At 36.7% G+C, this 17,318-nt stretch overlaps 1 protein-coding gene across 6 annotated transcripts in view; it reads right to left on the reverse strand.

Moving 5' to 3' along the window:
- LOC150107207 (ferric reductase SjCytb561-like) overlaps nt 1–17,318 on the reverse strand; it is an 86,779-nt gene extending 69,461 nt beyond the window's left edge. The window contains exons 1-2 of one of the 6 annotated variants that reach the window (XM_090391058.1): nt 17,045–17,318; nt 2,800–3,006 (exon numbers count right to left, since the gene is read on the reverse strand). In XM_090391058.1, the coding sequence (XP_090247184.1) occupies nt 2,800–2,995 (196 nt within the window). In that variant the 5' untranslated portion in view covers nt 2,996–3,006; nt 17,045–17,318. The other 5 variants (XM_090391059.1, XM_090391060.1, XM_090391061.1 and 2 more) reach the window with 5 other exon arrangements.

The following is a 17,318-nucleotide window of genomic DNA, read 5'->3' on the forward strand; positions in this document are numbered from 1 at the left end:
AACTATTTTCCCCTCTTTCCACCCCCTTGGGAGTGACCCAGACCCGAGGCTCAAATTAAACAAAATGGTCAAGGGCACTGACAATTCTTTAGCCACTTCACGTACGACATGAGCTGGTATACCATCCAATCCCAGATGTATCGACATTGAGGTTCTGTAATAGACTATTTACCACTACTTCATTCATCACAATTCCAGTATAAGCTGTTGGTTCTTCCATTCCTGCAATGTCACCACCTGGATGATATACTCTTGCAAAGTGCTCGCTCAGTAATTCCACTATATCAACTGATTTGGTTACCTCCCTACCTTCAGCATTTTTTAAAATCATTCTGCCATGAACATTTTTCCTTTTACTTGCAACATATCGAAAAAATTGTTTGGGATTCTCTTTAGCCTGCATGGCCAATATTCTTTCATAATCTGCTTTTGCTTTTCTTACCACCCTTTCTTACCTTTCTGGCCTGAGCTTTATACTGTTCCTGCACCTGCATGTCACCTTTCTCCTTAAATTCCCATCATAATTGTTTCTTTTTTTTCTGCAGCTCACGCTTAATGGTATTATTCATCCATTTAACCCCTACTTAATTTATTATTCGGACTCTTGGTATACGGTCAACCATTGCCTCCTGCAAACACTTCTTAACCACCTCCCATGACACTATCAACATTGGGCCTTTTAATTTTACATGCCATGGCACTGAGCCAAGCACACTCCTAAGCTTGTCATACTTACCAGCCTGGTAATTCCACATGTACGCTGTCTTAATTGTATATTCCACCCCTTTAGCCATCTCCCAAGTCATGACCTTATGATCACTCTCACCAATTGGTGGCAACATGGTCATGTTCGTTACAGCCACATTGTCAGATGCGATTACTAGGTCAAGCACTCTCTGCCCCCTAGTATTTTCCATTACATGCTGTTGCAGATAGTTGTCCCTTAATAACCACATAAAATCCAATTCCTTCCTCCCATGTGCCCTCTCCTCCTTCCAGTTAATGTTACCAAAATTAAAATCCCCCATAATAATTACCCTCCTTCCACTCATTTCTTCTATTTGCCTATGCATACTATCCCCACCATCTATTCCATCACTTGGTCTATAGCAACACCCAATTGTATATTTTGTTCTGCAAGACTATCTCACACCAAATAGCCTCAAATGTGCTCCTTTCTCTATCCCACTAGCTTTATCATCTTCTGTCAGCCATGTTTCACTAATACCAACAACCTGTGGCCTGGAAGTGCCAACCAAGGCCAAAAACTCCTCCTCCTTGTTCCTAATACTCCTGGCATTAGCGTACATGAATTGCAGAAGCCCGTTAGTCCCATTCCTACCTTGACGCCTTATACTAACTATCCCATTCTGATTTGTTGTCCTTCGTACTCGCTTGGGCATATTATACTCATTCATACACTCAACTGCCTCCCTAAAGTCTGCATATCTACTCCCCCCCCCCCCTTAATAAATCTAGTTTCCCTGAGTCTGTACATCCACTTCATTCATCAACACATTTTGAAGCCTCTGTACACCAAATCCATTCAAATGTAAACCATCCATCTTATATAAATCCTTTCGCCCATCGAACTCACTCCACACATCTCTCCATGCGTAACCCACGCATAAAGTCATTGGCAATTATGGCCCTCCTTCTAAACACTTCAGTGTCATATCGTGGCAAAATACTCACCATCCTAACTCTCTCACGCTTCTCTTTTGCTCCCTCAAGTAATTCCCTCACATCCTCTATCATTTCCATTTTGTCTTCTTTCAAATCATTTGTTCCTGCCACGACTATCATCTCTTTCACCCTCTGTTTTTGCACTCGAATAGATTCGCTGTCGTCCTTTATATTCGCACCCAGTTGGTACAATTTCGTCAAACTCTCAACTATCACGCCTCTTAATAGCAAATCTCCATACAGCACTCGCTCCTTCATTTTATTTATGTTTATGAACATTCTCTTATTTTTCGTATCAGACTTTCGCCGTTTATTAGTTGTTATGTTCGGTACACATTTTTGCATATTCTCCAGCTGCCGCTTTGCTCTATGTATCGCTCCGCTCAACCGTGCGATCTCACTACATGCATCTATTTCACTATTTTCATTATCATTTAAATCATCCATTCGTTCTGTTTTTTTACCTTCAATTACACTTTCAACATCGCTCTCACACCTATCTGGTACTACCTCGCAATTTCTTATCACATCACTATTTTCTATATTTTGACTTTCTTTAACAATATCACTCTTGCCACCCAAAACCTGCTTTAGATCCTCATTCTCCTTACACTTTCTGCACATATTCACTCCACTATCACCATCTAACCAGACTCCAACTGCTCTCCGTAAAGCACACATCTCACCGACAGCGAATTGCATAAACTCTTTTATATCCAAATTCTTAAACAAACATGGTGATCTGGCCGCCATTTTTTTTTAATCGATGCCATGTGGACACTATCATATCTTAAAAATAATAATTGAAATATAACAGTGTTTGTCTCCCATGATGAAGCTTTAGATTCCATTGAAGTTTGGATTAATAATAATAATTTAAAGCTGTACTCTTTTATTGCAAGATATGAGGAATTTTGTTTCTAATTAGTCGTGTAGTCCAATTTTCTTGTTATAAGGGAGTTTACAAAGATCTGATGCAATGGCCTGCCAATGATAATGAGGAAAGCAATGTCTGCCCTACATGAATTCCTTCAATATCAGCCTATATTACTATTATCCAATTTGTGTTAAATTCTTGCTGTTGCTATCAAAGTTAATATTATAAAAACTTACCATTTCCATAAATAAATACCATTCCAATAACTGCAAAAAGAGGATGAAAATTGAATTCATGAAGTGGATCATTCTGCCATGCAAAACCACCAAGGTAGGTTAGAGTCCAAATGCAAACTAAGATAATACATGAAAGCCCAACTGCTTCCGTAAGGTAGAGTATAGTACAAAACAAGGTTCTGTCTTGATGATCCATTGTTTCGATTCCTGAAACAATTAAGCTGAATTTATTAATATCATATAAAATAAATTACTGCACCACAATAATACACTAAAACCATATTTTATTTAAAAAAAAAAAAAAAACTAACCACACGAATTAAGAATTCAAGTGTTTAGAGAATTAATAAAATATACTGAAAATATTGTTTTCCACGATACTCTTTTTGTATGACAGTACCATCTATGAAAAACTGTAAACCAATTGCATATGTTCGAAGCTTTTTCACTTGGTTATACTATAAATAAAGATGCCAAGAAATTATATTCTTAGTTTCATCCTTTATCCAAGTGTAGGCAAACAAAGTTTGAACATGAAGTCACTTCACAACTGGGCTACTTATATATAGAGGCTAATGACTTCACATCATTTACCTTAGTATCCCATAATATACATGATGATACATGTATAATGCTATGCATTATGGGAAGGGCCACTTCCCAGATGGGTTTCGACCTTTATTAAGGTCTCATCAGTGAGAGCCAGACCCAGAAGTGATGCAAAGGTTGAAGTAACGAAGTCATATTTACATATACAGGTAGTCAAAAAATGTCACGCCTTATTACTAAAATAGTCTGGATTAGAGATAGATGATGAAAATTTTTTCATCTATCTAATAATTTTTTAGATAGATGATGAAAAAATTTTCGACATCTATTTAATTTATGATACCATAAATTAAAGATGCCAAGAAATTGTAGTCTTGGTTTCATCCTTTATCTAAGTGTAGGCAAACAAAGTTTGCATGCGAAGTAACTTCACAACTAGGCTACTTATATACAGGGTAGTTCAAAATTCCATGTACAAACTTTGAGGGGAGGTAGAGAACATCAAAATCAACCATATTCACATAGGAAAGCATGACTGGAAACGCCACCAGAAGGTACTAACAGGGACACAAAGATACAGAAATAACACAAGGCAGTAAGTAGTGTAAAAAAACTTTATTAGGCGTAACTGAACAGTTCAATAGTAGTTGGATACATAATATGGTAAATGAGGTGCATATCTGCCATCTCAGCATTCGTAAAACGACGCATGTTCTTTGTACGATATCAAAAGCTTGAATGAGGAAGCCCCAATTGCTCACCTGGAGCGCTGGCAAACAGCGCCACCTATCACTTTCAGGTGGCATTTCTGGTTATGCTTTCCTATGTGAATATGGTTGATTTTGATGTTCTCTACCTCCCCTCACAGTTTGTACATGGAATTTTGAACCACCCTGTATAGAGGCTAATGACTTCACTTTACTTCTGGGTCTGGTTCTCACTGATGACACCCCAATAAATGTCAAAACCAGTCTGGGTAGTGGCCCTTTCCATAATGCATAGCATTATACATGTTTGTAAGGATATGTGCATTGCATTATGGGATACTAAGGCAACTGATGTGAGGTCTTTAGCCTCTAAGTAGCCCAGTTGTGAAGTGACTCCACATGCAAACTTTGTTTGCCTACACTTGGATAAAGGATGAAACCAAAAATATAATTTTTTGGCATCTTTAATTTACAGTAGCACATACAGTACCATGAATAGGCTAGGGAACTTCTCAACTTCAGAAGAAAAGCTGATAATAGGTATTGCACTTGGGTGTCTTTCCGATCAAAGAACACTGTGATAAAAACTGAACGAATAGGCAGAAAGGCGATTTCATACCGTAAACGAAAACAATCTACTACCTAAAAACATTCACAAAAATCCATGCCAGAATAGGATTTGAACCAACAATCTGTATGTTCAAGAAAAATATCAATTTTCATGGAATATATGTCATAGGAATTGAGAGAGAAAAGTGCATCAGACACAGTAAATAACTTGAGTAAAATTAGCACAAAAATTTTATACTAAAGTTCATCATTAATCTGGAATAAACTAGCAAAGAGACCTACTACACAATGAGAAAAATACAACTACAGTTAACCAAACTAGTAAGTGTGCTAAAAGCCAGAAGGATCATTTCAAATATATAATAAAATAATTTTTGATATTTACACAGGATGAGAATCTTTCAAACTTCTCAGAGAGAGAGAGAGAGAATCATTCCAATTCAAATTAGGCCAGTGTAACTGGAATTCAGAACTTTCTCTGAAAAGAAGTTCATATTTAGAACAGCTTCTATGTGGAAAAGGCAAGGATTTTCAAAGGATTTTGAAATCCTTTGAAAATCCTTCCAAAGGATTCTGTTTGGTTTCATTCCTATATGTTGTGCAAGACCAGACTTTTAAGGTTTATGGTAATCAATGCAGTATTGATATTCACTAATTTTTTTTCTCCACAGAATAGTCTATCTGTCCAAAGTACACTGCTTGGAAAGAAGTCACTGGACATCCCCATGGGGGATGTCCAGTGACTTCTTTCTGAGCAATGTACGATACCGAGCAAACGATTCTTTCTGAGCAATGTAGTTACTCAAATATAACTCACACATTTTTGCCCAAAATTAAAATTAAAAAATCGTGGTGTGAGATATGTGAGGATTTTCAGAAACTAAAGTTTTTCAGGAAAAAAAACTAAACTGATGTTTATAATTAAATTCTCAGTATTCATTATAATTTATAATTGTTCACATTATTTATTGGAGGTGTCGCAAATAATATTTATAAAATGAATGCATTTAAATTTTAATTATCAATGGTATTATATTTATGCGATTAGCTGCTGTTACACCTGATATCTTGAGAATATAATATCCTCAGTTATCATGGTGTAACATAAAAAAAAATAAATAAATAAATAACATAAAAAAAAAACCCTGCATAAAAGGAATAATTTAATTAATAAAATATTCTTGCATCCAGTATAAATTGAGTAAAATGTAAAGGTCTATTGTTTAGTTAAGATAACAAAAGAAAAGAATGTATTAAGATGTATTATGACTAAACAAGGAATTTGTATTAAATAAGTAGCTAACTAAGAATTAATATAGTAATGCGATTAAGAATGAAAGAGTTAAGTACATAAGTATAAAAGAATGAGTCATGAAATACGCTATGTAAGAGGCTACAGATTAAGCATTAAGTAGAATTCTGAGAAAAGGTTTAAAAGGGGGTTAAGATAGAGGCTAACAAGAGAAATAACGGAATATCGCTTAGGGCCTATACCCGGATAGAAACTTCGTTACGAGTTGCCGATCAAAATGACGTATGGCGGCAAAATGCTACCCAATTGGTAGACAGACGGAAAACAAGTAGGAGGCGGGGAAAAGAAGTAAGAAAGGGCGCTGTTAGGGGAGCAGCTATAAAAGGGTTGGTAACCCCCCCCCCTCGTGGCTGTTCAAAGAGTAGGCTCTTTTGGGTTTAGGAGAAGACGTTTAGATAGTCAAGGAGGCTTTAGGCCTTTCTGCCTTTTTGCCAGAGGAGAAGAAACGTTTGGATAGTCGCGGTGGTTTTAGTTTGGTTTTCTAGTGGATTTCACGGTGTTCCTGAGTGGAGAGATATGGCTTATATCCTCATGCCACAACAAGGAATCGAAGGTGAGCGGGAAAGCTATTCCCGTATTCCTATATAGAAAGCGAAATATGCCATAAAGTCATAGGAAGTTGTGAAAATATCGATGTCCTCGTTTCGGATAGTACAGCCGACCGCACAGATGTTTATATAGCCCTGAATTGCAAGAAGTTATGCAAGCAAGTTCGTTCAATAGAAGGTAAAGGCCCGTAAGTGAAGCTAAAGAAAGGTATTGTGCAGTTTGTCTTATGTTAACTAGAAGTTGTTTGTGATAGGTACTATTGTCTTAATACGGAACTGTTAAAGTGATTAGCGAGAAATTATAACAGGACTTAATTTGATAGAGAGTGTTAAAAGTAAGCTAGCTAGTGTTGATAATTTGTGAATAATTAATTGTCCTAAGAATCTTGAGTGCCTACTATATTGTAAAAGGAAAGTTAATGACATAGTATTGTGTTAATGAAGTAAATGGTTTTGTTAATATTGAGTTTGATTAGTGTGAATTGAGTAATCAAGTAGCCTGAGGAATTTGAATGCCTAGTGTGATGTGTAGAGAATCGGAATTGTCATAAGTTTGTGCTAGAATAGTTAATGATTTTGTTAGTGTACTTGAAGTTGAATAATCTAATAGTGTGTGGTAATCTAATTTGTCCATGTTAAGTGAATTCATGTTTTGTATGAAATTTTGTGGTGGCATGATCGTAGTAACTTTTGTCGAATCATAGCCCATCTACTTGTATTAAGCTAATTTTAGTGTGTAAGTAATTTAGTTGAGTATTTTGATATGTACCATGTTTAGAGAAATAATAAACCTTTTGTTTAATGATAAAAGAGTTGTCTGATATCGCTAATCCAATGCACCGCTTAGAAACATTCGAGCCTAATCACACGAGGAATTAATGTTAAGAAACGGGAAGTTTAAGGAATTAATGTTGAGTAACATGAAATAGTGTCACGACTGCAATAGTTACACTTTCAGATATTTGAGTTCCTTTTCTCTGTTTATGTATAAAATATCTTAAACTAAATATCCCAAAGGGCGCAGTTAAAATACAAATACTAGGGATACTACGGGGAACAATAACTCAGATATTAGTAGAAATTTTGGTGATGTCTTGAAAGTAGAAGTTAGAAGAATATAGACGAAGGCAATTTGTAAGACAAACAAAAAATCGTAAGATAGAATAGGGACATAACACTGCTCACCTTCATCATGATATATTTGAATCTTTAGTGACAATGTTTCTGTAACTAAATTAAAACAAATGGTCATCTACTCAAATAGCATCATCTTTGCTCCTATCCAGGGCATCAGAGATCCCATTTTTTTTGTTTGTTTTTTTAAGAAAAAAATCTTGGCAATTATTTCTGGTGAAATCATGTCCTAAGCTCTCAAATCCAGTTGCACAACAGATCCCTGCTGTTGTCAGGTCGTAACTGCCGGCTGCTATCCACTCTGTATACAACTAAAATCTCACCTCATTCACCGCTCCACCCCTGTGCAATTCAAGATCGAGTAGAAGTCAATACTCTCACTCCCACATTTCCTCTACTGGTTGCTTCCATCTCTAGTCATATGACTGGTGTGGTATTAATTCCAAAATATCTGAAACTGCCATAACAACATCATTATCTATTTCTTAAAGTTTTAAACTTTTTTTTGTGTGCAAGGTATATGCACACGAAATTTAATTTTTTTTTCCATAAAGTAAAATCAGGGGTGCGAAATATACGCAAGGGTGAGTTATATTCGAGAAAATAAGCTATCTTCTTCGCATATATAAGCATGATGGTTGTTATTAATAACAGCTCTTCAAGGTATAAATAACAATAGAGGAAAATAAATAATTAATTTAATTAATTTTGTAATATTTAGCTAGATCTCCAACCATCATCCTCGGAGCACAAAATTACAAATGTGGTAGGCACGTTGCACTGAATTGGATAGTTGAAGAAACAATGCAAAGGAACTAATGGAATGTCTAGATAACTGAGCACCCAACAAAGCTACACATAAACCAACAATTTGGCTATGCTATGCAGATGGTGTAAATAAAGTAGTGGCAACACTGTGAAGAGATGTAGTTGCTAAAGCAAATATTACTCTTGACAAATAGACGTGCTAGCTGTATGTACTGTACATGCACACAAGGTAACACAGCCCATTCTAAAAAAAAAGTGTCCTTGTTTGGAGAACTGGTTAAAGTCAATGTCGCAGTGTGCAATTCTCTCAGGTACATCCACAAGATTAGAACAATCTTGGATCAAGGTCCAGGTTGCATGAGGTAAAACTGGAGCAACTATTTTTGTGTCCTTTGAGAAGCCTGTGGTGACAGTGCCCTGGCATACTGGAATGTCACCAGATGGGTCAGTGCATTTCGTGCAAGGCAAGATCACCACGATGATAACTGCTGTGCAGGATGACTTTCCATTTCAGGTGAACACTGAGCTTGTTTAGGGACTTCTCATGGTTGAGTGGCACTGGACTGTACACCAGTTGGCCCAGGAAACTGGGATAAACCACCAAAGTGTTTGGCACATTCTAAAAGAGAGGCTCAGTATGTGCTAAATTTCAGTTCATTGGGTTCCACATCACTTGACAGATGCAAAAATGGCACGGGTATGTGGTTACTGACCTCCATCTGGAACAATACAAAAATGAAGGGGATGCATTCCTGAATTGTATCATAGCCACTGATGAAACTTAGGCAAGGGCTTATGGACCTGAAGTGAAAAGACAATTCAACGAATGTTGCCATTCGGGATCACCTCATCAGAAAAAACTTTGCCAGGAATCCAGCAAAGTTAGTCATGCTGATAGTCACAATGTTCAAGGTGTCATTCTTCATCATGCTGTGCCACAAGAGCAAACTTTTAATGCACAGTACTATCGACAATTTCTGGAGCATCATTTGTATCTGGCTTTAAGGAGAAAGCAACCACATTTTTTCATGGGTTCTCCACCATGTTTGTTGCATGACAATGCAACCTTCTCTGGTCCCTTTCCAACATATCCTCATCACCATGAAAACCAGGTGACTAAATCTGTACATAATAATCCATATGAGCCTGATCAAGGCCTTATACAAAGAATCATAACCTCTTTATTTCTCCACATTGCACAAATTTCTTCATTTGTGCAATGTGGCTCCTGAATATCAGGTACTTGTCCACCACCACTCCCAGATCTTTCATCTCCTCTACTGCCTTCAAAGTTTCCCCCACCAAATGTATACCTTGCATCCCATTGTTGCTTACCAAATTTCAAAACTTACACTCTGTAACACTGAACTTACTACTTACCTGCTCATTCATACAATCTATTAGAGTCTTCCTGTAAGGCCATAACATCTGCTTGACTTTTCATTTTACAAGATTCTTTGTGATCATAAACTAACATACTTGGGTAGACTAGTTCTGTGGGAAAAAAAAGGTATTGGTGAACAGCAGTACTGCACTGAATATCTTAAACTTCAAAAGGTCTTGTGCAACATAGGATTGAAACCAAATACAGCATTCTTTGGAATGAGCTTGCTGTCATTGTATATACTGTATAAACATCCTTTCAGAGAAAGTTCTGAAGCCCTGTAATGCTGATCTCTCTCCTCCAAACTTTTGGGAGATTCTCATCCTATGTAAATATAAGAAATGACTGTTATATATTTCAGATCATTGCTGTTATTGTTAATCAATTTATTCTGTTTCATTGAATTGTTGAAATTATTTACAGTACCTAGTGTGTGTGTGTGTGTGTGTGTGTGTGTTTTCATCTCTCTCTTTCTCTTTCTTGAGTCAAAGAAAACGGATTAAATAGCTGGTGTATTTGATGAACACCATTGGCTAAATGTTTGTTCTTATAATTTTTGCAACATATCTCTTCAACTCCAAATGGTAGTCTGTTATCTTGATATGCTTTGCCACCTCTGCAGAATTGCTGTAATATTATGATCTTTTCAATACAGTGCATATCCTTCATTTCACTTGATACCAATATACTCTCCAATCAACAAAATTTTTATTCTCCTGCGAACTACTGAAGACTAGCTTTCACCTCTGTCTTTAGTCATTGCTTAATGGATAATTCGTGAGTGTAATTTAATGCACTTTGGATATCCATCCGAAGTGTGTTAAAGGATAGATAAAAAGATTAATGAACATCGGTGCCACATTGAATACCTTAAACCCAATGGTCATGATCATGAATATCCTCGAAAAATGCTTGCCTTCTCTATAGAAGTAGTTTTAAATATGAATGTTTCTTAAAAGAAAGTGTTTGATATGATACTTCTAGTGTGCAGAACTTGCTGTTATATGTTAACCAGTTATTATTTTTACTTGTATTCTGTCCCTTTGAGCCAGTTGTTTGTTCACATTTTGGTATGAAATATTTGTTTGCTAGTTTTCAATACAGTTAAGTACTATGCCCAACATGTTTCATTCTCAAGTCTTTATTTCTGAATGACAAGGTAAAACCTTACACTAAGCTATGAATGCTATGAACTTCTATCTGTACTTATCTGCATAATTGCATATCTTTCAAAATCATTTTGAAAGGGCAGTACGTTGCTATTATTCGTTATATGTAGTTTTCATCCAAGTGTAGACTACGACCTCCTGCTTACTGCAGGCCAAGTGGCTGAGAAAGTACCTTGTATAGTTTTTAGAGGAAGGTTTATTTTATTTCAGCCACCTATGGTACTAATCTGTTGTAGGTTTCAATCTTTCATTGATAGAAGAGGCATTAAAAAAAATTATAAAAAACTCTCCTAGCTTTTCACTAACTGAAACACTGAATCCTTTTAAAATGAAAACAATGCTTTTAAAGTAATATGAGAGCAACCTTCACATGGAACAAAAAGCAAAACTAAATGAACAGCACAATTTATCTTTTGTGCTGTTCATTTAGTTCATTTAGCCAAACTACAATTAAGCAGATTTTAATATATAATCTGTGTAAATAAGAGTATTATTGTTCAGGCACCTTCGTGGAATGCAATAACTGCAAATTATCATCGTTACACTGGCATCTTCATGGGCTCTGAAGATTCATTACAAGAGGGCCACTAAATATGTCACCAAATGCTAACCATCATTCGCACAATACCTGTCATACTTCTCTTTGAACTCTTCACAAACAAAGCACTCACAAATGACTCTGGCAACCCATTCCACTGATTCACCACTCCTCAAACAAAAAATTCACCCCTCACGTTGTTGCTACCCACGCTCTTACCCAATTTAAAGGAATGATCCCCTTGATATATATCTCTCCCATGTAATGAAAAAATTTCTCTATATGAATCTTATGACTTCTTAGTAACCTATACATCTCTGTCATATTCCCCTATTTTGTACTTATCAACCAATTTCTGTAGCGTACAAATCTTCAATATTACTTCATATGGTGCATTCCACAGACCAATCACTATCTTAGTCATTCACCTCTTTCTCATCCCCAGATTTGTGCACAGTAGTCTAGATGGAGCTATCTAGGCCTTATAAAGAGCTATAATCTCATCACTGCTTATAATCTATATGATTATAATCACTCCTTCAGATTTTTTTTAAATAATTAATCCTGCTATTATCAAATATTCCTTAAAATCAACAGCAGAAAATTTGTCTCTTGTCCAAATGGAAGCTATGCCTTCTAGTCCCTTACGAAAGTTATAAGATGCAACTCCTGTTCACCTGCAATTCCACCTTTCATCCAGATGGCACCACTGTTAAGAGTACCCAAAGATAAATAAAACTGACCTCCTGGCAATACTCTTTTCCTCCAACTCCTGAATGGATAACAAAGGCAAATCACCTCTTTCCATGACAGTAAATGAGTGTCACATGCCTCCTATAGTTTGTCAGCAAAAAAAACACTTCATCCACACACTTATTCTGGTCCCAATGGCATCTCTTCAACTGTATATAAACTGTGTATTCCAGAGGTAATACCTGTCCTCTATCATCTCTTCAATCTTCTATACTCAACTGGCACTTACTTCAACACATGAAAGCAAACAAGCACATATTCAATTCATTCCAAAAAAGGAAGGTAAAAACCTCCTATCCAACTATTGACCAATCACCATCACCTCAATCCTCTCCAAAATAATGGAGAAAGTTATCAACAGCCAACTTCTCCACCATCTAGAAGCTTAACTTACATCACCTACCTTGGATCACGGTGCCAAAGAAAGGATCGGAGGAACATGGAGATGTTGCCTTGACATTTCCTGGACTTCAGATTGTGTGTTTGGCATTGCAGACTACTTTGCAAACTGCCTCCTTTTGGTCTGTCTGCTACTCACTATAATTGGATAGTATGTTAACCCTGAGGCACTTCTGCATTGCCACCAATGGATGGACACAAATACTTGATGACAGTACATTCAATTCATCCTACTCTTTCAATAAACTATTTAGTTCTCAGGTATTAGTTGCAGATCTTAAAAGATCTGCAACTAATACCTTAATAACTGATCTCCATACTATCCTTCAGCGGGACAGGGATAACGCAGTCATCTTCAGTTCCACTAAAATGAAGTCCTGCCTTTTCTCTCACAAAAGGGATCTCGACTCACTTTCTCTTACTCTCAGTAATTACACAAATCTCCAGATAGCATAAGATAGCTCTCCTTGGACTGACATTTACTTCCAGTCTCTCCTGGTATAAACATATCAATAGCTTCCTCCATCTCTAAAAAATTAGGCATGCGTTTCCACTCAACAAGCTGTTTTGCACTCGCCTAGCTACTAACCCTATATAAATCCCCAAACCACCCATCCTTAGAATACTGTTCGCAGAGGCATAGCTAGGGAAGAGTGGGGGGGGGGGGGGGCAGTCTGCCCCGGGCGGCACTTTGAACCTTTTTGAACTTTTGTAGTTAATTCTAAAATACAGTCTCAAGAACTCATTTTCAAATAGCTTCACAATTCCTCACAATTGTTGTAAGTGTTGCTAGCTAGAGAGGAGTTCTTCTAAATAAAATAGATTACGAATTACCTACATTATTATGAAATAGACTTTGCCAATGTCATCAACGATTTTGCTAACAGAAAAGCAAGAAAAATAACATTTTAGAATGTTGAAATTAAAGTTTCACTTCAAAAATAAACATAGTGTTTTAATTTATTTCCCTATATGTTGTTTTGACTTTTTGTAGTATTTTTGGTATGTATTGAGAGGGGCAGCAAACTCAGGGACCACCCCAGGCAGCAAAAGCTCTGGGTACACCACTGACTATAATAAATTTAGTTTAATCCTTTATCCAAGTGTGAGCAAACAAAGTTTGCACCTGAAAGTATCTTCAGGACTGGGCTAAGGTGGTACACACCAGGGCAACTCGTTGCAAAGGTGGAGCAAGCTACCAACACTCCTATCCTAGTATCTCCTATAATGCAAAACACATCTCCTTGCGGATATGTCTATTGTTATGCATTAAGGGAAGGGCCACTACCCAGACCGGTTTCGACCTTTATTGAGGTCTCTTCAGTGGGAGCCAGGCCCAAGTCGAGATATCAGGCAGAAGCATTAGCAGGTCATCTCCACCTATAGGAATTGCCGATTGGTGTGCCACCCTTTTTCTAATAAATTACTCTGGATTTAGTAGATAAACTTTCAACATCTTTCTCTAAATCCAGAGTAATTTATTAGAAAAAGGGTGGCACACCAATCGGCAATTCCTATAGGTGGAGATGACCTGCTAATGCTTCTGCCTGATATCTCGACTTGGGCCTGGCTCCCACTGAAGAGACCTCAATAAAGGTCGAAACCGGTCTGGGTAGTGGCCCTTCCCTTAATGCATAACAATAGACATATCCGCAAGGAGATGTGTTTTGCATTATAGGAGATACTAGGATAGGAGTGTTGGTAGCTTGCTCCACCTTTGCAACGAGTTGCCCTGGTGTGTACCACCTTAGCCCAGTCCTGAAGATACTTTCAGGCGCAAACTTTGTTTGCTCACACTTGGATAAAGGATTAAACTAAATTTATTATACTCTAACCAAGTGAAAATAAACTTTCAACACCACTGACTATTCACACATTTAGGATGGTGCACCTAAATTCTCCCCAAAGTCTTGATGCTGTCTGGAGGAGAGCAATTGGTTCAGAGATGACCCCTCCCTCACTTCAACTTCTATCTCATAGACCCAATGTTTCTGTTGCTTCTACAGGTACTTCCATGGTCATTGTTATAGTGAACTATGCAAACAACATTCTTCCACTTCTTATTCATCCTGTTCAAACAAGAGCAGCAGTTGCCTAATATCCATTTTCAGTACAACTGCAAACATGCTTCACCTCTTTCTCATTTATTCTACCTACCTCCGTTTTTCTGAATGATCAAGTAAGAATCGAGAAAGACATCTGTTGATCTTTTTCTTGAACAACCTTCTCCATAATGTTTCCCAACAATTTTAGCCTCCAGCTCTTTAAGAAAAAGATCAACAGATGTCTTTCTCGATTCTTACTTGATCCTTACTTACCCACACGGTACTGACATGTTACAGGTTCTTGTACCTCTTGTGTGTGGGATAAAAACTAGTTCAGGTAATTCAGCTACCCACCTCCCAAACTGGTATCAGTTACCTTCAATAAAATGGAATGACCACTTCATTTAGGCTCAGAATCTTTAAGGCTTCAGCCATGTTTAACTCAGCCCTTGTAGACTCTTCATTGAACATTGAAGTGCCCAGATCTGGGCACCAGCATTTCGTCTTGATGGGGAGAGGAGGTGGAGAGGGATCCAGAGGCGAGTGACCAAGATGATGCAGGCCTATGGAATGAACCTTATGAGAACAGGTTGAAGATTTGTGGGTTGCAGAAATTGATTGATAGGCAGAAAAGGGGTGATATGATTGAGACATTCAAATTACTGAAGAGTTTCTATAAGATTAATTCAGAGGATATTTTTCAGAACAGGACTGGTGGTGGAGGAGACTAGGAGGCCATCCATGGAACCTGGGCAAGAGTGTGGTTAGCAAGGGTATTAGAACTAGGTTTTTTACTTGGAGAGTGGTGAATGAGTGGAATAAGCTGCCAGAGTCTGTTGTGCGTGCCATGACTGCGAATAAGTTCAAGGCAAAGTATGATAGATACTGTATGGATGTTGAATAGTTGTTCTTGCCATGATGTTTAGGGCCTCCCTTGATGAGTCTAAGGACTCCTTGGAGTTGCCCGTAATAATAATAATGAAAACGGTACTACTCTAAAAATTCATTCTTTCCATGTTCTATTTCAGTTGCTTCTAAAGATAAAATCCTGATTACGATTACTGACTTTGCAGTAAATTAATGCGTTCATTTCGTTTATCTTCCTCCCAGACTTATCACACTACCACTGCATATCGTAGTTCGTATCCTCCCCCCCCCCCCCAAAAATTAAACAGCTTCTTATTGAACACCAGGAAAACCTGGATATAATACAAAACGGTATAAAGTTACACTTACATATTAAAATATAATATTCTGCTTTTAAGTTAGTTTATTTACCACTGATTTACATGTGAACAAATATTCCTTCGAAAAGTCCCATCACAGTTTTACTCAGGAAAAACGTTCAACAGCTTACTCCAATTAATTACAAAAGTTTATTAGTGACACTAACTCTCAACAGATTACAGACCAGCCCTTTTAAATCAATCGGTCCTCGTTAGTATTTCGATCACTGCAGAAAATCCCAGTTTTTTTAAAGGAGTAAACAAACGTTGCAAAAATTGACAACTATGCCACTTTCTCATAAATATTTGAAATCGTAAAAATAATATATTGTGATGCTTAAATCATACCTAAAATAGTCTTCACAGCATTACGTCTGTATTAAACTAAGCATAGGTTTAAACCTGTCGTGAAAAAAGGTCGTTTTAGGAGCTCAATGAAACACGTTTTCCTTGTTCGTACTTTTTTTTTCTATGCTGTTGAAAATTTTCAGCTAATTTTTATATTAAAGAAATGCTGACATAAAAATAACAGCACTGAAATATAATAACGGAGTGACAAACCCAACTCATCTTGAAATGCTAAAGTTTTAAAGTCATAGATTCATTAACCCACAACTATTTTCCCGTAATTATTTTGATATACCTGGATGCTGTTTATTTTTTTATTTATTTTTATTGAAAAAGAACCGCAAACCGTCACTCAGAACTAATCACATTTGTAATTATACAATCAAATGGTTTCATTTTTCGTAAAATAAATGTAACAAAGTGCAAGACTAGCACACACATTACATTTATTAGCTTCCATTTATTAACTTCTACGCAACTGTCAGTGGCATCGTTAACAGGAGGTACAGATGAGGACGAGAAAACGTGATATGAAGGCTGGTAATTCCATTTATTAGCTTCTACGCAACTGTCAGTGGTATCGTTAACAGGAGGTATAGATGAGGACTAGAAAACGTGATATGAAGGATAGTAATCTAAAAAAGATGTCGCAGTCCAAAAGACAAAACATATTTGAATAAACAAATACTTCAATGTTAAAAATTATTTAAAGAACTGTTGGATACAAATTAGAATGGATTCAAATTCGAAAGTAGTTTAAAACACTAGAAAAAATTAAATTTAGAAAAAATTTACCTTTTTAGATGTTGTTGCTGTTATCATTCTGTAGTATATTAATTGCAGTACTACTATTAATTGTAATACTGTGGAGGTCTTTTTCTTAACATGTTTTGGATGAAGTAAATTCAAACGTGCAGTTGAAATTTAAATTCTAATTTAAACTATACAGTTGTCAAAAGTTTAGAGAAAAGGACTGAACAAAAAAAAAACACAGAATTGAAACTGGTCGAAACTGAAATTAAATCTGTATTAAATGCTTTAAGACTACACGTAATATTAGACGTTGGAC

The sequence above is a fragment of the Typopeltis vanoorti genome, chromosome 4, assembly GCF_054136105.1.
Source record: "Typopeltis vanoorti isolate ZY-2024b chromosome 4, IOZ_Tvanoo_1.0, whole genome shotgun sequence".
Classification (NCBI taxonomy): Eukaryota; Metazoa; Arthropoda; class Arachnida; order Uropygi; family Thelyphonidae; genus Typopeltis; species Typopeltis vanoorti.